The sequence below is a fragment of the Tauraco erythrolophus genome, chromosome Z (assembly GCF_009769465.1).
Source record: "Tauraco erythrolophus isolate bTauEry1 chromosome Z, bTauEry1.pri, whole genome shotgun sequence".
Taxonomy (NCBI): Eukaryota; Metazoa; Chordata; class Aves; order Musophagiformes; family Musophagidae; genus Tauraco; species Tauraco erythrolophus.
The window spans coordinates 17,435,674-17,458,545 of record NC_141496.1 but is presented as its reverse complement, the minus strand read 5'-3'; the positions used below and the strand labels follow the sequence as shown (position 1 = coordinate 17,458,545).

Sequence of the window (22,872 nt, the reverse complement as noted above, 5' to 3'; positions counted from 1 at the left end):
GCCACCAGCTGCGGGACGCGCCCAGGTCCCAGCGCAGAGGGCATTTAACCAGCTCATCGCCAAAGTCAGGGAGGTTACTGCAAAGCCTCAGGGCTGCGCAGGGGAACAAAACCCATCCCGGGAGCGGAAGCCTCGTCGGCTACAGCTCCGCGGCCGCGGCCGAGCTCTCGGCGGGCTCCGATGCTGCCCCCGCCCCGCGGGGGCGGCGATGGGCTGAGCCGGCCGGACACGTGCGCGGTGGCGGGAGCGAGGGGCCGGCTCAGACGTGGCTCCCGCCCAGGGCCCGGCCGTGACCCTGCTCCCTCCCCCAGACCCCCTGTGTTATTTAGGGCGCGATCGCCCTCCCCATCACTCGGGGCCGCGCCGCCAGTGGTGCCGTCCGGCCCCGCCAGTACACGCCGCTGACAGGGGACCGGGCGGCAGCGGCGGGGAGCCCCGAGGGGGTCTCACAGGACCCGGCGCGGCGCTGCGGGGAGGCGGCCGAGGGCAGCGCCCGGGCTCGGCGGGGCGGGGGAAGGCGGCGTGGGGCGGGGCTGGGCCGGGCCGGGGCCGGGAGGGCTGGAGCGAGCGGCGGCGGCGGCGGGAGAGCGGCACGGGCACGGCGGCGGCATGGCTTCGTCGCAAGGGAAGAACGAGCTGCGGTTCGCCGACTGGATGGCAGCTCTGCCCGGCAGCATCCACCGCACTCCGCTCACCAACCTGGCCATCCCAGGTAGGGGCTCCCATCTCCTCTCCCCGCGGGCTGGGACGCGCCGGCGGGAGCGGAGCGTTTAGCGCGTTTCCCTTCTTCGTGCCGCCGAGGAGGCGGCGCGCCCCGGGCCGTGCTGCGGCGGCTTCTCCTCTTGAGACACCTTAGCGTGCTGCCGTGCGGGGCCGGGGGATGGAGAGGTGCCCGCAGGACGCGGTTCTTGCGGCCCTGAACTGTAACGAACTTGGGGGCGATGGGTGGCAGAGCGCACAGGCTGGATCCGTTATTTGTGTGGGAAAGTAGCGTGTTTCTCTACCGCTCCACAGGCGTGACAGGCCGTGTGCTGGACCTCATGTACGGGCAGAATGCCCGGTATCGCCCGTTTCCTCACGCACTTGTGTGGCGAGGTGGGGTCTGAGCGCGGGAGGGGGCCGGGAAGGGTGCGGGGCTGCCGGCTGTGGGGAGGGACGGCGGGCTGCACCATTGTGCGACTTCGTTTCTTCATTGTCGCCTTCAGAAAACATTCGACCTCAACGCGAATTTAAGTGAGATGAGAAATGGCAGGTCATGGTGCTCTGATCATGAACTCTCTTCTTTCCGTGCCCTCTGCATTTTGTTTTTGTTTTAGATACTAACTATGACTGTAGACTTACAAAAAATCCGTGTTGGAATCGAAACCAGTGATTGAATCAGATGATTCCTGATTTGAGAGAGCACCTCATTTTGCAAGACCTCTTTAACAGCATCCCGTCCCCTCTGAGACATCTAACGGGAATGAGGCTTCAGAGACGCTGAAGCTGTAATGTCTCTTAAGCTCCTTATGAGAAATGTTCACTTTATGCAAGTTTTGTGCAGCAGCTTTCTTGTGCTAGAGCAATTTTTATAACACTAGGCAAAGATACTTTTTAAGACAATGTAATTGCAGCAGCTATTGGTGAGAATGTGTTTTCCGTAGCTTAATTTAGACATAGGTGTGTCCTTTTAAAATCATGTGTCTCAGTTTCTTATAGTTGACACAAGCTGTATCTAGTATTTTACTTGCTACACTGGCTTTTGCCATTGATTGAATGTATCCTGTATAAAATTGTGTCCCTCCAAGGCACAGGAATACAGCATCCATAACTGTCACGTCAAATCATGCTGGAGCTTTAGAAGCGTTTGGTGTTAATAACTTTTCGTTAACCCACAAGCTGTGTAATGTTCGTTCAGAATATTGGCTATGACGAGAAATGAGTCTGTGTGCTATTCATTGGGCCTTTACAGGTTAAATGTATTGTTTTAGAGACTTGTTTTGAGGAGATCATGATCAAACTTACTTGCTTCCAGACACAAGAAATTACCTTTGATCTGCATCGCCTTTAACTGGCTTCCTTGGCAGAAGCATCACAAGTTACTGGTGCATCTGTCTCACCAAGATCTCTCAGTTACTTTCTTAAGGCCTCTTTGTAAAATATAGGACCATTTTCCACAATGGACATTTTTCAGAGCTTTGGCAGTAATATTAGAAACTTCCACACTTCCTTAACATGTTTAAATTAAAAAAATAAAAATTAACGTACTGTGGACTGTAAGTGCCAGTTAATCTCAGTACAGCATTAAGCAGTGGGCAAGTTCTGCAGCCTGTAAGTGCAGAGGTTGACCCTTTACATTCTCAGAAGGGTTTCTTTCCTGTAACAGCCGTGGACACAATCTTGCTTTTTGTGAAATCAGCAGCAAAACTTCTATGACTTGAGTGACATAGAGCTAAGGCCTTTGAAATTTGCCCTTCTTTTGTTATAAATTGACACAATCTTCACTTGTCTGCTTATCTCGGCACACAGAACCTTCTGGGGGACACACTATATATTTCATGTGAATTTGTCCACAAGGGACCCTGGCACACAGGCTGTAGGTATCAGTGCAGTTTAAATATGATCTTTAACAGTAGATTTATTATTATATTGAACTACAATGTGGAAATATTACAATATTAGTACAAAGACAAACATGGGATTGGTTTCATCCTTTGAGATGTTCATAATGTTTATTTTGAAGTTTCCTCCCATATGACTTTGACCACAGTGGAACATTAATGCTATGTGTATGTAATAGCTATTAACATGTAACTGCTATTCAAGTAGTTAATGCAAGGCATGTGTAAAATCCAAAATTTTGTATATCAAATCTTCATAGTTTTAACTTGTGAATTTTTAACTGTTTTGGAAACTATCATTTAATTACTGCAGTAATTCTATTAATATATTAGTATCTTGTAAATAGCATTTTGTTTACATCGCTTTTTTTTTTTCTTTACTAAAAAGAAGTTAATAGTACGTTTTTATTTTTTTCCAGCAGGATGTAAACTTCCCTTGCAGCAGTAGGAATACTGGTTTTGACATTAATTCAGCAGGATAGAATTCAGTTCCAGAGCCAGCGTAATAGTCTAGCGCTAATGTTGAAGACAACAGTTAAACTATTAGCTTGAAAATGTTCGAATGAATTTTCCAAATGAATGTGTCATCACTTATCCAGTTCAGAGGATGTTCCAGTATATTAAGAGAAAAATGTTGTTGTTTTATTAGAAATCATCGGTACCTTTCTCATGGTTTAGAAGGAGTGCTTGGAACTGCGATGATACGCTGTGTTGTCTTTGCACAGTCATGCGTGTAATATTTAAACTCTTGCAAAGAGAACGACAAAACCCATAGTATTCTGTCATGATCATATTTAAACAATACTGTTAAAGGTATGTTATGTTCATACTATGTTTAAAAGCATGATAAAGCACACTTTTTTTTTTTCTTTCTTTTTTATTTGGTCAGCTGTTAAGCTTACGCAGGCACAAATTTATACACTGTTTATCAGCACTTATTCTTCCATAGTCAGAGCTGGATTTTGTTAGTATTCTAGGAAATTAATTTACTCGTTTTGTTCTCTGCAGTTCAAGCCAGATACTTTTGTTTTCCTAAAACCAGGAATCCAGTAGATGAAGCAGAGATCTTTAATATAACTTGTGCCAGCTCTGTCAATCCGAAACTCTTCCATTTGAATTTCTTCCAAATATGAGGATGATGTGTTATACCGTGATGTTTTCTTCTTTCATTGTGCTGGCGATGTCTGTGTTCTCTTGCACTGCAAATGGCAGACTTTCTTCAAGTGACGAATACCAGTAGCAAATAATAGTATACACTATTTGGAAATAAAACGATCTCTTACGTTCCAGAAAATACCATGCATATTTAATCTTCTATTGCTATGACAATTAGAACAGTGAAAGGATACATTTTTAGCATTTTAGCTCAAGGTGTATGTCTCCTAGTATTTGTAAACTGCCTCTTATGCCAAAAGATCTGCCCGGCTAAACTCGCAACAGGCTGGCTAAGAAAAAGGTGGAGAATTGTGGATTATTTTTGTTGTTAGAGGTGTGTCTTTTGGAAGTTGGTAAAGTGTAGTTTTGTTCAATGTCTGTGCCTCTTTGACTGAAGTAAGAAATTTTTTTGTAGATAATGTACATTTATAGAACTGAAATCTTTGTGCCGCCAGGCTGAGGCTAGAAGGTGAGGTATAGAGAGTCCACGTATTCTGCTGTGTTAATGCTCTCTTCTTAATCTGGGTTGAGGATATGAGCTGTGTGCAATGCAGTAAAATAGACATCAGTAGGCAGCATTTCCTTATGAATTGAGCCACTTACTGATCAATTAACTTTATCTTATTGACAATCCGTAAATATGTATCTAGTTTTATATCAGTCTGAGCTTTTGTACAAATAATATGTGTAATACATGTTGCCTTTTCCCCTGATGCTGTTATTCCAAGCCTCTGAAATGTCTTCAAGAATAATTTATGATGGAAAAAAGTCTTTTCCTCCCCATGTGACATCCTCCACTAAAATTGGTGCTAGCCTGAGATCTGCCATATGAGCAATCGTGATGTGTGCTAGGGATATGTCTGTCCTTCATATAGTGTAGATTAAATATTCTGAATTAATTTGACACCCAAAATATCCCTTGAATGCATAATTTTGACAGTTGGGACTCTTTAGGCTTACATTTCATAGAAGAGTTTTCTACTTTCTTTGAGCAGATGAAACCTTTAGCCTCAGCATGTGCTCTTGTTGCTGGAGGATTGACCATGTGCAATACAATTCTCAGTGAAAAATATTTTTGCAGTGGTACTAGCTTGGCAGCTGTGTTTGCTTAATGTAGTTCCTTGAGAGGAATGCACAGGACCTGACTGGCTTCTTTTTTTTCTCAGATGAGATTTTTTTGTTTTGCATTTTGACCTGTAAAGTTCTTTGTCTGTCAGCCAGAAGGCAATTACCAGACACAGCAGAGCTAAAGTTGGCTCATTTTAAACAAGAAGCTGTTGGCAGATGGAATATTTTTTACACTACCCATCTTTAGAAAGAGACTCTGAGACTTGAAATTTGTATTTGTCGCTCTGCCACCATCATAATGCTTTGAAAAGAAAGAGCAAGACCTTACAGAGAATTAGTTTACAAAAAAGAGATGTGTGTCAGTGTCAAAGATGTATTAAGAGATGGAAGATGGTATGGGGAGACTTGGGAAAAGCATGCATGGTATTGTATCTGCAATATTTTAGTCATTTTGTGAATGACAGCACTGCTGAGATAACATAACACCTTTGTTTCAAATGATATTTTAAATTCCGGTCTTCTGATGTAACACCTTGCAAATGTTCAAGTGATTACTTCTTGTGTGGACACTTTTCATTCTCAGGCCCATGGGGAAATTCTTCCATCTTTAAAGTGGCTAGAAATAATTCCTTGTTGGTTACATAGATACACAACATTTTCACTGTTTAAATATTATTAGGGAGCTCTTTAATTTTGAGCTTGAATAGCTGATAAATTGGATGTTCGAAGAGTGATTGCTTTTGGGAAAAGCTTGGGACCTGCTTCAGCCTTACATGTCCATTGGCGGTCAACAGAGTACCTCTGCTTCGCTTGCCAAGGTCCCATTCTCTACAAAATTGGCTCTGCCTGGAACTGTAAACTGATAACGCAGGTAAACTTACAAGTAGACCTAGAATGCATGTTACCCCCTTAGCTTTTGACATGCACATGAGGAATCTGGAAGAAGTGTTTCTTTTTTCCAGTGCACCCTATACCCTATTTCAGTTTTCTTCTACCTGAAATAAGTACTTTAGTTTCTGCTCAGAAAATGAGTGAAGATCTTCATAAGTGACTCTCCTAACTTTTTTAGTGTATCTCTCTTCTTCCTTATTGATGGTCTTCTTTTTATATCACTTCTATCCATCAAACAATCTCTCACTGGCCCTGCACATGCTAATGTGTCATTTCCAATCCTTTCAGAAATAATTCCATGTGATACAGTTTCCTGTGGCATTCACCATTAACTACTCCTGACACCAGTTTTTTTTAACACACACAGAATGAAGCTGTTTGGTTCCTCATGCTGCCTTAAAAATCAAAGAGTTCAAGCCTGTCGGTTACTTGCCCATCTGCTACAAGAACTAATTTGAAACTGCTTTTGCTTGATGTTGTGGTTTTTGGACTGAGGGTCGAGACAAGAACCGAGAGGGAGCACCCACCAACCATGGTCCCGGGCAAAACATGACTCAGGCTTTCTTCATAAAACAAAACAATTTGTTAACAGTTACTTAACAGGAGACATAAGGGAACGAAATCGGTTACTTGAGAGGAGAAAAGAGAAAACAAGGCCCGATCTTAAAACAACACCTCCCCACCCCGTTTCCTTTCGTTCCTGGCTCAGCCTCCCCCCCGGCGGCGCAGGGGGACAGGGAATGGGGAGTGCAGGTCAGTTCATCCATGCTGTTAACTACCGCTCCTTTCTTAAAGGAGGAGGAGTCTTTACACCATTTTTCCCTTGCTTCGGTGGATCCCCTACTCATGAAGAAAAAAGTCCCCAAACTTTTCCAACGTGAGTCCTGCCCACAGGATTGCAATCCTTCCCCAAGGATTGTACCAGTTCGGGCTTTACCAGTCTCGACCTCTTAGGGAGCTGCTGCCACTCGCGTCGGCGTGGGTCGTCCCACGGTCTCCAGATGCCTCCACGACCTCGTCGTGCATTCCATGCCCCATTATTAACAGTACCTGGTCGCACATCCCCTGCTCCACGACCTCTCCTGGGCTCAGGCATCTCTTTTCCGACGTGGGTTTCTCCACGGGCCACGAGTGGGTCTCTGCTCCGCCGAGTACACCCTGGCTGCAGGGGGGCCGCCTGCCATCTTCACACCGATTTGCAAGGGAAACCTCAGCTCCAGTACACCTCCTGCTGCTCCATCTTGACTGACCCGGTCGTTGTGGTTGTCTTCTCTTAGCTCTTAATCCTCTCTGGGGGAGCTCGGCCCAGCGGGCACCCCGGGAGTGGGGCGCTTACCGAGTCCCCCATGCAGCTCCCCCGGTGCCATCTTGAGCACATGGCGCTGGCCCGGGCCCGAGCGGCCGCTCAGCCGGGAGCCGGGAGCGAGGGCAGCGCCCTCCTGCTCTCTCCTCGCTCCTGAGCAGAAAGCCCTTTCCCGCCCCTTTGTCCCAACTTAAATAGGGCAATTCGCAGAGTCGCCAATTTGGCTCAACCCCCCGAGGGGGGATGGGACTCAGATCTGGTGGCACAGGGAGCAAAACCCCTCCCCTGCCACCAGAACACCCCCCCCCCCACATCAAACTATCACACTTGGTTTCCCAACAGGAGCTATTTATTTAATCCCGCAATCTCTGTCCACTCTGTCTCCTGTGGCTTAGTTCCAGTAGAGCTGGCTTCCTCTCTGAGATGCCTTGCATCCTGCCACCGTGGCAGGTGCGGCAGAGGGAACGGCTTTATTGCCATCTGGAATTATTCCTCTTTCCACCTCATTGAATTTATGTTTCATTTAATCTTTTGGCCGAAAACTTCTTCACTGTTCTGTGTGTACAAACCGCCTTTACCTTCTGACAATTTTTAACTTTGTGTTTGGTATGTGTTTCATGTTTGGTAACTTTCTACAGCTCTTACTGTAGTGCAATTTGTGCTGTGTTGCACAAAATATGCTTGCTTTGGAGATGCTCAGACACACTTACTTACACTGTGTGAGTAATTAAAAATGCAAGTGCAAAGTAGACAAGCTATGGAGCCTATAACTTTAAGTCCCCTAATAGGGCTGTGCAGTCTCTTCTGCTCTATGTAGAGGTATTAATTAAAATTTTACCTACTTAATTAGAAATTGATTGGATATCTTTAAATACTTTTCAGATTTAGTAAACAGATCTGTGTTTAACAGTTCTACTCTTCAAAGAGCATCCAGTTTCAGGGAGAATAACCTCCATGCCCATCTTGTCCTTTCTTCAAAGTAAGTACAAACTATAGGTGCTTAATTTGTGAACAGATCTGCTTGTGCAGTCCTTACAGTAAAGCCCATGGGACACTGCCAAGAATACAATTTGAAAGAAAGATGATTCAAAATCCGAAAGTTTGGGTTTTAATCTAAACTTTTGCAAAGTTGAATGTTTTTTTGTTTGACCCACTACTGTAGCATACTTTAGTTTAATCTTATACAGCTGTTCAAAATAACAGAAAATATGGTATCAACTAATAACTGTACAGAAATACCAAAATGCTGGGGTAAATCAATGTAAACAAATGCAATGCAATGAAACACTTCTTTTCCCTTCTCAAGTAGCCTGCCAGAAATGGGAATCACTAGTGATTTCCTCTGGGGGATTTCAGTGATGAATAGCTTGTGTGTGTGCTTATTTTCATGTATATATGCTTCTGATAGAAAACTGTACCAGTGCTGTATATGTTTGCACAGCTAGACCACTTGAGGTCATATTTCATGTTTTTATAGTAAGGGTTCAGTTTCCTTATTTGATATAGATAGGTGCTAAAGAAATAGTTTGCACTAAGAAGCAGTTGGTTAATCAGAGTTCTGAAATAACTTTTTTTTTTTTACCATTGGCTACATGGGAGAACAGCTAAACAACAGGAATATAAATTGCAGTTTATAATACCATTTCTTCCCTTGTAAATTAGTGCCTGGTAGGGGGTGATTAAATGTTGAAAGGTGCTGAGTGCCACTTTAGAAGCTGAGGTCCAAGAATCCAAAGAGAATATTCACTGTGTGATGTTCCTCCTGTAACAGAAATGTCACAGTCACTTTAGAGTGTTTTTTTTCTTGAGATGAAATGGAAAATGTTATTTTCTTTGTTTGGAAGTACAGATTTGATCTTTTTCTATCTATTTTAAAACCATCTCACAGTTTTCACTATGATCTAATTTAAAACAAATCACTAGAACAGTCTTCAGATGCTTTGCCACCTTTTAAAAACATCTCTGTTCATATTAAATAAAATTTAATCTTTGCTTCACCTAATCTCTTGGTGAGCTCTCATACTTCATGCTTAAATACTTCATCTTAGTGTTTCAACTATGAAATAAAATACTGCAGAGTAGCTAGAAAAAGAGGAAGGGAGGGAAGAAAAAGTTTATTTCCTTAGTTGTGGTTCCAGGCTTAACTCCCCTCTCTGTGTGACGCTCAAGATGTTTCAGATGATTGGAGATGTATGACATGTGTTGCTGCTGCTAAAAGGCGAAAACACATCCACGAAGTTTCCTGAATTATAAATTTTGCCTGTGATTTAAAAAAAGCCAGTTTAAAGGGCATTGAACTAATGTGTCCTTTAAATAAATTCTATAGCTTTTTTTTCACAAAACAAAACCCAGTGAGATGATTAGTATACTTTATACTTTACCTTGTCATGCTATCATCCACAATGTATTTGTGTTTTGATAAAATAATTTTTTTTTTAAATCTTATTAAACATTTGGCATGTGTTTATACTTTGGCAGCCATGCAACTTGTTTTTTAAACTACAAAAGGTTGCTAAACAGACTCAAGTGAGAGCAGGAAAAATGTACAATATATGAGTTAACGTGTAGTGCTATGCAATCAAACTCTTGGCTTAGGACCTCCTGAGTGTATTAGTTTGTTTTTGCCAAATCCTTTTGTTAAACCTTTGTATTCTTCAAAAATACATGCTTTGAACTAGCCTGGATGTACACACGAAAGCTAAATGACATATTTGTGCATCTTCTGAACCAGCGTGTGACTGAAACTGTCTTCTGAAGTTTCACTGAGATGCCTGCCATTAAAGGGTAGAAGAGAAATGGAGAAGTTTTAGTTATTTTCACTATCTGTGAAGCTGCTATATCATCTTAAGAAAGCTGTTAGAAGTCTCTACCGTGTTTTTTTCTTTTTAGACCAGAGCTGGCAATCTCAAGACCACCACTGATACTGAGGCTGGCCATGTTCTTAGGAGGAGAGCTGGGTTCGAAAGTGTGCTCCATGGGTTCTGGAACAAGTCACGAACCCCTAGGCAGTGCTTTGGGAAAAAGGCTGTTTGTTTGTTCTGTATTGTACAGCTTTTGGTGGAGTGCTGCTCTCCAACCATGTGAATGTCATCCAAAAGTTGCTTTATTGGCAGAGGGGAAGTTTGAGTAGGTACTGATTCTAGTTGCTGATGCAGGAATCCAAACACGTTTGCTGTTTTAGCATTAGAATCATAGAATCATAGAATCATAGAATGGTTAGGGCTGGAAGGGACCTTCAAAGGTCATCTAGTCCAACCCCCCTGCAAGGAACAGGGATATCTCCAACTAGATCAGGTTGCTCAGGGCCTCGTCCAACCTGGCCTTGAACGTCTCCAGGGATGGAGCATCCACCACCTCTCTGGGCAACCTGTTCCAGTGTTCTACAACTCTCAGGGTAAAAAATTTTTTCCTAATATCCAACCTGAATCTACCTCCCTCTATTTTAAAACCATTACCCCTTGTCCTATCATAACTGGCCCTCCTGAACAGCCTCTCCCCATCTTTCCTGTAGGCCCCCTTGAGGTACTGGAAGACTGCTATAAGGTCACCCTGGAGCCTCCTCTTCTCCAGGCTGAACAGCCCCAACTCTTTCAGCCTGTCCTCATAGGAAAGGTGCTCCAGCCCTCTTATCATCTTCGTGGCCCTCCTCTGGACCCTCTCCAACTGGTCCATGTCCTTCTTATGTTGGGGACTCCAGAACTGGACGCAATAAGTCTTACTTCATTCTGTTGAAGCCCTTAAATTTTGCAAGACTGTTCTAATAGTGTAGATCATGTTCACAAATACTGTCTTAGAAGCCATGCAAGCCAGGGAGGTGGTGTTCCTTATATGTCACATGGACAGGTGCATGTTCCTATCATGAGATCCAAAAATGTGAGTTTTTTGCATTGATTCCCTCAGACTTGAAGTGTCTGCTTTGGCATCTCGAAAGTGGCTTATCTGTGTACGATGGACAGATCAGGAGATCACTTTGAAGCTACTGCAGAAGATACCTGCCGGTTGCTTTTTCTGTTGCTGGAAACCAAGGAGGACTGTGTTGGTGCTCTGTATTGCACTGCAGCAGAAGTGAATCCTTAGTGCACCAGGGTGAGCTGGGACTGGATGAAGCTGATTTTGAACAGAAATTCCACAGTTATCCCCAGTTCTCCTGGAAAGCTTCAAGTTATCCTTGAAAGTCTTCCTGGAGGCAAAGACCCAACTTAGTCTTTGAATAGCAGATGCTGTGGATTTGTCTGCATTCATCTTTGTCTTCACTGCACTAAGAAAAGTGCTTTTAGAGGTTTTGCATCACTGGGTCCCCCAGAACCCCTTCTCAGCTGTGCTCGCTACCTGTGCATCATGGACCTCAGAGTACACCACAGGAGTCAGCAGTGTACCGTTTTTGGTCAACAAACTGCATATTTAAATTCAGGACTGCTTAGGCCATTTAAGTAGGTGAATTAAAATCTGGAATTTTCTGTTTTCATAGAATCATAGAATGGTTTGAGTTGGAAGGGACCTTTAAAGATTGTCTAGTTCCAACCCCCCTGCCATGGGCAGGAACACACTCCACTAGATCAGGTTTTAGGCAATGTTTGCGAGTTGGTTATTTTGGTTTTGTTTTTTTATTTTTCGTACTTCAACTTTCCCCCCACCTGGTGTAATTCTCTCACCATTGCCAGGGTTGCAGTGGAAGCTTTTCCAGTGGCACGGAGCTTCTCAGTTTTGATGAACTTTAATTTTCAAAGTGTTGCTCAGTTGGAGTTCTGTCTTACCCTGCTTCTGATGCGAAATGGACAGCCTTTACGCTTTCCAGGAGGCGAGGTTGCCTCTAAAAAGTCCTGTCTGGGATGGGAATGGGGACATGTGTTTAGACATGACCTACTGTTCTAGACATGTTCTAACATGTTCTAGTCATGCTGCATGGCATATCTAGTAGTGCAGGATTTTGCTGTGAGGAGGAGCTGGACTTGTGCCGTTAGCCAAGTGTTATTTAGTGCATATGCCTAGTGGATGTTTTGAGAAACATTTTATAAGTTGACAATAAATAAGGAGAAATGAAGCCAGCTTCAGTAATTTTGGACGTAGCTGTCTTACAGGGGAAGCAAGCCAAGGGACGCAGGGAGGGACATGAACGCTGCATGTACAGATGAATGCTGTTGCTTCTAGTGCGCCAGAGGCAGGAATCTCTTTAAAAATCACAGTGTGGAATTATGGAGAAAACTGGGATTCCTCAGACGAGTTTTAATGAACTGTCAATGATGCAGGCTCTACTGGCTGGAAACAATGCGAGTATGAACCGATAAAACCAGACACTGACTTGTTTGAGATCTCGGGATGGTGGCAGAGAAATGGTTTGCCTTTGTGCCATTATGCATTTGGCCCTGTTGCATCCTCCTGCTCCACAAGTGTTAGAACAAGTCACTGAAAGGTTGGCTGGCTTGGTCCACCTTTATGACTTCAATGCCTTGTTGTTTGGTAGTGTACTTCCAACACCACAAAACTTGTACAGTTTCCTTTGAGGCTGCATCCTTTACAAAAAGAGGAGTATCTCTGCTACTGGATAGTGACTTCAGTTTTGCAGGGGAGCCCTCTTGGCCCATGGACAATAAGCCTAGCAAGCATTAAACTGAGCTAGGGTTACACGGTGTGGGAGATGCGAGGGTGGAGAGCTAAGGCCAGAGTGAAAACTGCTGTGCTGAAGGAGAAGACAGGTTGAGAGAGCTGGAGTTGTTCAGCCTGGAGAAGAGAAGGCTCTGAGGAGGCCTTCTAGCAGCCTTCTAGTACCTAAAGATTTGAACAGACTGGATCATTGGGCTGAGGCCAATGGCATGAGCTTTAATAAGGCCAAGTGCAGAGTCCTTCACTTGGGGTATAAAAACCCCAAGCATCGCTATAGGCTTGGGGAAGAGTGGCTGGAGAGCTGCCTGGCGGAGAAGGACCTGGGGGTGTTGGTTGACTACCGGCTTGATATGAGCCAGCAGTGTGCCCAGGTGGCCAAAAAGGCCAATGGGATACTGGCGTGTATAAAGAATAGTGTGACCAGCAGGAACAGGGAAGTGATCCTGCCCCTGTACTCGGCACTGGTGAGGCCGCACCTGGAATATTGCGTCCAGTTTTGGACCTCTCGCTTTAAGAGAGATATTGATCTCCTGGAGCGGGTCCAGAGAAGGGCGACTAAACTGGTCAAGGGGCTGGAAAATAAAACTTATGGGGAGCGGCTGAGGGAGTTGGGGCTGTTTAGCCTGGAGAAGAGGAGGCTGAGAGGAGACCTGATTACAGCCTACAAATACTTGAGAAGGGATGGTGGGGAGGTAGGGGAAGGGCTCTTTACATTAGTGATGGGTGATAGGACAAGAGGAAATGGGTATAAGCTTAGTCAGGGGAGATTCAGGTTGGATGTTAGAAAGAATTTCTTCTCTGAAAGGGTTGTCAGCCACTGGAATAGGCTGTCCAGGGAGGTGGTTGAGCCCCCATCCCTGGATGTGTTTAAGAAAAGGGTGGATGAACTACTAAGGGATATGGTTTAATGGGATGGTTGGACTGGATGATCTCTAAGGTCTTTTCCAACCTAGAAAATCTATGAAATCTATGAAATAAAGGGGGCCTACAAGAAAACTGGAGAGGGACTTTTTGCAAGGGCAGGTAGTGATAGCAGAAGGGGCAATGGCTTTAAACTGAACGAGGGTGGATTTAGGTTAGATTTAAGGAAGAAATTCTGCACTCTGAGGGCGGTGAGGCACTGGCACAGGCTGCCCAGAGAAGTTGTGGATGCCCCATCCCTGGAAGTGTTCAAGACCAGGTTCGATGAGGCTTTGAGCAACCTGATCTAGTGGAAGGTGTCCCTGCCCTTGGCAGGGGGGTTGGAACTAGATGATCTTTAAGGTCCCATCCAACCCAAACCATTATATGATTCTATGGAACATGCAGTTACCTCAGTGGCCAGGCTCTGGTGTCTCCTCTGGCCTGTGTCAGGGAAAGAGCTTAAGTACTAGGTGAGAATAAAGGGATATTCCCTGACTGTCGTAGGTTAGGCCAATCCAGCAACTAAACCCCACACAGCTCTCCCACTCCAGTAAAATGCAGAGGAGAAAAATATAATAAAATAGCTGAGGGTTGAGACAGGAACAGAGGAGCACCCACCAACCACGATCCTGGGCAAAAGAGGCTGTTTTCTTAAAGCAAAACAGTTCATTAATAGCTACCTACAAAGAGAAAAGCAAACAAAAACGGTTACTTGAGAGGATAACAAGAAAACAAGGCCAGGTCTTAAAAACAACACGACTCCCCCCTCTTTGCCTTTTCTTCCCTGCTCTACCTCCTCCCCCCAGTGGCGCCAGGGGCAGGGAATGGGGGAGTGCAGGTCAGTTCATTCCATGTTGTTACTGCTGCTTCTCTCAAAGGAGAAGGAGTCCTTACACCATTATCCCTTGCTCCAGTGGATCCCCTACTCACAGGAAAGTGTGAGGTCCTACCCGCTGGGAGGCAATCGGATTACCCCATCGGATTGCCCCAAGTGTGGGCTTTACCAGTCCTGGACTTTTAAGGAGTTGTTGCCACTTGCTCTGGCGTGGGTCATCATACAGACTTTAAATGCGTCTCCATACAGACTTAAAATGCGTAAATGCACCTCGACCTGTGCCCATCATTCACAATAGTCTCAGGCTCAGGCATCTCCTTTAACGAAGCACCTCCCCATCGGCAGGGGTCGTCCCACGGACTCTAGATGCGTACCGTGCTCAGGCTCTGGCATCTCTTCTCGACATGGATCCTCCACGGGCTGCGAGTGGGTCTCTGCTTGATCCACTGAGGACTGGTTGCAAAGGGGCTGCTGGCAAGGGGGACTCAGCCGCGGCACACGTTGTTCCGTTCCATCTTCGCTGACCTGTATCTGTGTGGCTGTTTCTCAGATCTCAGTCCTTTCTGAGTGAACTCGGCCCAGTGGGCACCCCAGGAGCGGGGCTCTCCCCGAGTTCCCCAAGCGGCTCCGTCGGGGCCATCCTTGACAGGGGGAGGGGGTGTGTGTGTGTGTGCCCCCCTCCCTTCTCCTTGCTCCTGGGCACAGGCACACCTTTCCGGTTCCTTTGTCCGACATAAATAGGGCAATTCGCAGAGACGCGGATTGGCTCAAGCCCCGAGGGGGATGGGAGTCCGGTCTGATGGGCAGCTTCTGCCACCCGGACCTCCCTCCCCCTCACATCAAACCATGACACTGACATGTACCTCTTTATTCCTCTGGACTGTGGATTTCTTGAGCCAAAAGGTTGCATATGAATTACTATGTTGTTTAACCATTGATGTACTGCTTTTCCAGCAGCTTTCAAGGGGGAGCCATGTCCATTAGGCTGTAAATGAGGCTGGAGTAGAAGTTTTTCCTATTCCCCTTGACCACTGAAGAGTGTGAGGTTTGTACAGCTGTGGGGAGAGGGCACAAGAGGGTTTGTGACACTGGGTCAGTGACGGGAAAACGCAACTAGGACGAGAGAAGACTGAGACAACTTTGTGTCCCTACTTTTGGAACTGGTTAGGTTTTTGACACTCAATATATACTGGACGGAGCAACAGAAACTGTGTCGGGACAGCAGTCTCATCACCTCCTTCCCAGCCAAGCCTGGGTGTTGGTCTTGTTTGTAGTCTCCTGAGGCCTTTGAATCTCACCCACCACTGTGGAGTTGCAGGGGACAGCTGGAGGATGTCCTCTTTGTCCTCCCAATGCTCAGTAGCTTCTGGCTATTTGCAATCCATATAAATCAAAATTCCTCTGCTTTGGAGGAAGAATATATCCTTCTGAATTGCATGCATTGTGCCACCTGCCCTGGAGGAGCTAATGTTTGTGGTGGCCTCTTTCCAGCCCAGCTGGCTTCTCAAGTAAGTCTTCAGGCAACAATAAGCCACCAGTGTAGTTTTCAGAACTGGATTTTATCTTTCTTTGGCATTGCTTTCTGAGATGTGCCAAGAGAGATTTCTTAATCTTCAAACCACCTTTCTAGGCTGTGAATTAGCTTGATTTTTATCAGAGAGAGGAGAGGTCATGGTGTTTCATTGTTATTTTAAGGTTATAATAATAGGTGTTTTCCTATTTCAAATGGTATTCAGAAGTGTCAATAAACAAACTTAATGCCTTGAAAGCAACTTCTCTGAGTCAAGTGAGAGATAATGCCCTTTCCTTTCGGAATTGCTGTTGACTGCAAGAGCATGCTCTTGTTGCAGCACAGAAATCAAGCAGCTAAACACAATCCCTTTAACGTCCTGTTTTCCTTCAGGTGCCATTTCAGCTCTGTGTTAAGTGTGGGATACAGACCAGAATTACTTTGTTAGAGAATACATAAAGCCAGTAGCAATATGGAGACATATTCTTCTAACATGGAAATCACATTTAAAAGTAAGCGGGGAGAGGCTGGCAATCATGTCTCTGTCTTAGGCAATAATTTGTGAGCACTGTTTTAATCTAGAAGGCAAAGAAGTGTGTTTTCTAAACTCCCACCAACTTATGGACAAACCAGAAAGATCCAGGAGGGAGGGAATGAAACGTTATGCTTGAAGTAAGCTTTTTGCACAAGTTCAACCCAGTTCAGAGTTAAATTAGGGTGGTTAGGGTTTTTTTGATTAGGCTTGGTTTGGACTTTTTATTGGATAATAGAATTCACCAGCTGCCAGGAGAAATTCTGACATTAGTCTGTCTGGGCCTGGTTTTCCACTGCCTTGTACCACGTGTAAATGCCATCTGTATGAAGTGTCACTGAATCAGAGCAGTAACTGTAGTTTTGCTTTGTGCATTATGCCATGTGGAACTACGTCTATCTGTGTTAGCTCTTGATGGATAGATTGCTCTGACCAGCTAAAGAAAGCAATGCTCATTAGGCAATGGATTTAAATATGGCTCTCTAAAATATCCAATGCAACTCATTTATCAGAAGGATGAGTACCAGCTTATGTTGCTTCTGGTCTTTAAGTGAACTGTTATTAAATAGCTACATGAAAAAAAAAATAATGTGTCTTTAAAGTGAAAAAATCAAAAGCTTTGCAATTCAGCCTTATCCAAAAATTCCATTGTCTTTGATTATGACATAAATATAAATTAGGGAGCAACCAGAGAAAAGCAAGATTTAGGATTTTACCTATTGCATTTCAAAGTCAACTGACAGACACGCTGTGATGACTAATAGTGCCTGATCAGGCCTTTAGTTTGTTATTGTAGTGAGTCAAGGAACATGCAGAAAAGGAGGAAATAGCATATAATCTAATGTTTTTTGAGACAGTGCCCTATTGAAATACCACTAGGTAGTGTTTTGATCTGCATTAAATGATACTGTCGCTAGCTGACCTTTCATAGACTTGCTCTTTTTTACTGTAAAATTAAGAAAATATATAAGGCTTTCAAATGTATTAACATTTGTTTATAATAATATGTTTTAATATTTAGGCAGCAGTATTTCAAAACCAAGCAAACTTATTTTCAAAGTCTTAACATATCTTTTAAGATAATTGAAGTCTGAAGAACTGTTGGGACAAGTAAAAGTTATAATTTCTGGGTTTTGTCTCCCAGGTCAAATGCAGCAATCTGTTCCTGGAATTACTATGGAATTGAGATACACATAGAAACAGAAAATATTCTTTGAGAAAGGGCTTTAAAATGTCCATGGTGTATTTGAAGCCATGTATGGTTGTTTCACAACAGCATCATCAGTCTGTTTTCTGAAGGCCTGGAACACAAGAGTCTTTATATTTCTTTTGAACAGCTTCTTACAAAAGACCGATTCTCTTGCTTTGGTCTCTGATCTTCATAGAATCATAAAATGGTTTGAGTTGGAAGAGACCTCAAAGAGCATCTAGTTCCAACCCGCCTGCCATGGTCAGAGACACCCTCCACTAGATCAGGTTGCTCAAAGCCCCATCCAACCTGGCCTTGAACACTTCCAGGGATGGGGCAGCCACATCTGCTCTGGGTAAGCTGTTCCAGTGCCTCACCACCCTCAGAGTGAAAAATTTCTTCCTTAGATCTAATCTAATCTTGACTAGATTTTCATCTTATATTTCTAACTGCAGGATAGTTTGAAAGCAAGTAGTTTAAATAATACTGAGGTGCAAAGGGAAAACAGTAGAACAACTGTCAGAAACACTGTGTGGATTTGTGTATTGCATTGAAGATAAGGATTTATGGAGCGGACTGCGCGCTGAGAAAAGCATTATAGTTGGAGATCCTTCAGACATCATAGTGCGAGTGACCAGACTGGGTGACTTTGATATTAGCCCAACTGAAGTGTGCAGCAGACACATCTCTCTATTAATGTTTTTTTTTTTTTTAAAAAAAAGAAAACCCACTGATGATTGGTGGTATGGCAGATCTAGGATAGGCCTTCTGACTTCTGTTTTTTTCTGATGCTTCTAGAGAGAAGTGCGAGATCTGATCCGGTAAAGTGGACTTAGAGTCAAGACTTGTACTTAAAGCTTGTTAAAAGAAAGTACGTACATCATTTAACCATCTCCATAGCCTTTACACTAAACATATTGTAACAGATTCATATTCTGTATTGCGACAGGATGTTTTCCACATTTCATGGACCAGAAAACTAAATAGCTTGCTTAAAATGGGGGAGGCTGAAGCAGTGGTAGGAAATGAACCTGAGATTTGTAGATCTTAATTTAGTGACTTGGTGTTTGAATGGTGCTTTTTCCTAAACAGTAGTGTAACTTAGAATTGATGTATTCTGCTCTGACCGTGAAATACAGTGTCGTATAATAGAGGACAAAGAGGGTATCTAAAGCTTCTCATGACAGCTGACACATAAAGTTTAGGTGTCTTGTATGTGAGACTTGTGTGGTTTGCACTGTGTCATACCAGCAAGGAAAGGAAACATTTCCTACTGGAAAGCAACATGAGTTCATTAGTCTTCAGAGGGTGTGACAGTATACAGAACACTGGATTGCATCACCCACCTCTGAGGTGGTGTCTGAAGAGAAGGGCCAGTCAGAGGTGAGACCAGACCATTACTGATTGTCGCAGATCCCCACGGGTTAGAGTGGGACCTGCAGGGAAATGAGGTTTCTGGCCTCATTTGAAAATCAAAGAAAGTGTTAACAGGAGCTTCATCTAAATGGGAGGTTTGCAAAGCCTGCAGAGGGAGGGCTGGCCAGCTAGCAACAAATTCAGAGTTATGTTAAGGGTTGCACTTGACGTCCATTGGAGATACATGCTAACACTGCCACATCGTTGCACTGGATGCTTCCTGGTGCCATCCAGCAGCACTTCCTCCCCTTCCAGCAGATGAACCATAGCCAGCTGGTTTTGTCTGTATCCTTCAGTCACCTGCGCAAAGATCCGGAGTGTGTGATTTGTTTCCTGAAGTGAAGATCGTTGACCAAATTGCAAATCACTGTAGTCTTTAATACGTGCTAGTAGGGAGTGGGACAAGGTGTGAGTGTTCGGAAGCCTCCTCTAGCACTGTCTGGAAGCCAGAAGGCGCCAGTAGTTTCATCTGTTTGCCCAAAATCGTGCAAGAGAGACTATCGTAAGTTAAAAGGGGAATAAGTACACTGAAGGCTGGAGGGATGAGGACAACCCGTTTAGGTTACTACCCTGAATCCCTGTCTGCAGATTAGGGGGTGAGCACTGCCAGATTTAGCTCCATCTCTTTGCAAGGCATTGCTTCAGAAAGCATCTGGAGGGCAGCCCAGGAGTGGTTTGCTGACTGATTTAGCTTCTAAGACTTGAGCAAAAGTGAGGGAAAACGAGTACTCAGAAGGAGGGCGCACAGGTATTATGCTGCTATTGGGGAAAATAGGTGAAATTTGTAGTAACAAAACCCACACTTTACTGGTAAATAAAAGGATATACTCAAGCACTTCACCAGCTGTCAAGTTCATTTGTGGGCTCTGAAAAGACTGCCTTACTTTTGTTGTTCTTACATATGTTCCAAAAATACGTATCTCTGTGATGTCCTTGTCTATTAATTTTTGTCCTCAGAACCTCTGTTTAGAAAGCACTGCCTGTATACGATTGCAGCCCAGGCCTTTCTTTAAAAAAATGTTAGTGTGCAGAATTTTCTGTGGAGAAGTTTAAGTAAAACGAATGATAAACCGTGCAGGGAAGAGGTTTCTGTGAGCTCCCAGCAGAATTGGGCTGTGTTCTGATGATTCGGTGCTGAGATCAAGCTATTTTGCAGTATTGAAATATTCCATGAGTGTCAAGCTAGGATATTTAAAGTGAAAACTGGTGACGGAAGATTTTTTTTATAGCTGCCAAATTTAAATCAGGATATGGAATTGCTGAGAGCCTGAAATGATGTTTGCCAGTAGGACTGTGCCTGCCGTTGGGCACTTCTTGCTGCTCTCCTTGACGGTCAATTCATGTTGACTTTAGAGAAATAAGCTTCAAGTAATTTCTTTTGGGGGGGAGCTGATGAATGACTTCGGCAAAACCGCAGGTTAAAACTTGCCTACTGTTGTCCTGTTCTGTATGATACTTGCTAAAAAAAGAAATAAAATAAAATCTTTGTAGTAGTGTTTGCATCTAGTCAATCTGAATGGCTTTCGGGTGAAGACAGCACTAAATTGGTAAAATTGGGTTCTGTCAGGGTCTTTTTTCACTGCTGCAATGCTGGGGTCCCGTTTCATTTAATATTTTTCATTTATAACCTAGATGAGAACAAGCTTGTTATAGAAATCTATGAGTAATAACAGTTGAAGGAAGCACATGAGGAGAGCAGTAGCCCGTATTGCATGACAGTGAAATAAACTTCATTTAGATAAAAATAAACTAATAGGCTGGGGCTGAACCATGTAGTTATTCAAAAGGCAGTTGTTTTTTCAGAAGAAGGATTTAAAATGTGATCACATTAAAATGTGATTTGTGGCACAAATGAGGTATGGTATTCGTCACTGGAAATTGGGCAGAAATGGAAGCTGGGAGTGAAAGGACAAAGCCCTTTGAGACAGTGTGTCAGTGTGAGGAGTAGTGAAGCACCTGGTTAGAGCTCTGGAAATCAGGCTGAGATCAGCAAGAGGTGACAACAACAGGAAAACGTATTGATGGTGGATTAACTTACTACATGATTCTAAGGAAGAAATGAGGTGTGATCGCTTTGAGCTCCTTTAAACATGGACTGGACAGAGTGCTTTGTTGTAAAACAGAAGGCTGTCACGTTACCAGGTGGCCGCCCTACCTGAACTTGGAAACCCTCTCTTGCCATCCTTTACTTATCTTCAGGAAACCTAAGTTGAAACGTAGTACTTTTCAACCAGCCTCAGTTGTAGTAATGAGTGATAAATCGCAATAGTTCATGTGTAAAAACTTGAGGGCTCCTGGGGAATCAAGCTTATGCAATTTTCTAGAAGCTGCAGCTTGGCACATCTTCACCATCACCTGCAGCTGTCTTCAAATCTCCCTTCTCTTCCAGTAGCTTTAGCTGTCCGGCCTCTTGGGAGAGTTACGCTGCATGTGGATACTGTCTGGTGGGTTCCACTGAGTACTGGTCATCAGCTGCGCAGGAGACTTTCTGCTGTGGGTTGGCAGCACACTAGTGAGGGAATCTTCCATGGAGCGCTTCCAGGAACTTCTTAAGAGATGAAAAATGTTCATCCATGCCTCATTGATTTCTCTCAAATTGAGATCACCTTCTGGCAAAAAATATTTAGAAGAAGTAGTTTAGAGAGTAGCAGTTAGGGTGCTTTTATAGTTCTTCATCAGGGACAAGTATGCAGGGCTACTGTAAATTCAGAGTTTGCTACTGGTGCAAACTGCGGGTGAGTTACTGGAACTGTTGCTTCATAAAAATTGTTGCCGCTAATGCCTCGGTAAGGTTGGTTTTGCTACACTGTGTAAAAAACCTGGGCAAGCACTGGAAGAGTGAATTTTCTTACATGACTTGACCTGCCCTTCTCTGCAGGGGGCATCTTAAACTCTGTCAGAATGCAGTGTTCCTTTTCAGTGAAATTTTGTGCTGAGGAGCTGTCTGGTAGACAGCCAAGATCTGTGACCTAGGAGCCTCTCTAGACAGTTGTGTATGTGGCAGAGCCTAGCCAACTGAATTACAGCCTGATAATTATGCAGAAATCACGCCTCATCGAGAAGCAAATTTTGAATTCTTTTTCTCTTACCAGTGAGTTTTTTCACATGGACAGGCCCGCTGGTAGGACTGCTTACACCTTAAGAAACCTCATACGAACCTGGAGGATGAGAACCACATTCCAGCCTTAACTAGTCATGGGTGTAATTCAGATGAAAATGAAATTCATGCCTTAACGCTTTGCTGGAATCAAGGCACATTCTGTCTTAGAAGAAAATCTAAGTCAGGGAAGATATGAAGAAGTATATGTTAACAATTAAATGCAATATTACTTTCCAAGGTGCTGTATTACTTTGAGGTTAGCTGTCCCTGAGCCATGGGGAGCACCCAACCAAACAGTGCACCAAAGCAGTTGCCTGACATCCATGCTGCCTGCAGCCCGCTTCCCATCGGCATTGAGCTAGGCAGGCTGAACAGTTTTTTTTTTTTGGCTACTATCTACACTGTTCATACTGCTCTGCCAGCACTTCAGCCTTAACCACATGGAAGAACCTCTGCAACATCCAGACAGAGAGAAAATTTGGCCCCTCCATGTGTGGCTCAGGGGTGCTTGTTGCATTCTGTGTTGCAGAAATACTTCCATAAGATGAAGGAAATCCAGAGGTTTGGTGATGTGGAGAAAATGACTAGTGTCTCCCTTTCTGAAGCTTATCTTCTAAAAGTATATACTTTAAAAGAGTTCCTGTTAGTGTTAATTTACACAGTTCCTGAATGTGTGTGTTAAAATGCTGTGATGTCTAGGAGGGAGCTCACATGATAACAAATTATGCTCGTCTGCTTTAGAGAGTGGTGCTAGTTTTCTGAGCTGTTC

The 22,872-nt window shown here is 44.0% G+C and overlaps 1 protein-coding gene across 1 annotated transcript in view; it reads left to right on the top strand.

Moving 5' to 3' along the window:
* The first annotated feature begins 609 nt into the window (after positions 1-609).
* The window catches only part of PLCXD3 (phosphatidylinositol specific phospholipase C X domain containing 3), a 93,989-nt gene continuing 71,726 nt past the window's right edge, over positions 610-22,872 (top strand). The window contains exon 1 of the mRNA XM_086629661.1: positions 610-712. Within this exon, the coding sequence (XP_086485787.1) occupies positions 610-712 (103 nt within the window). The remainder of the gene's footprint in view (positions 713-22,872) is intronic.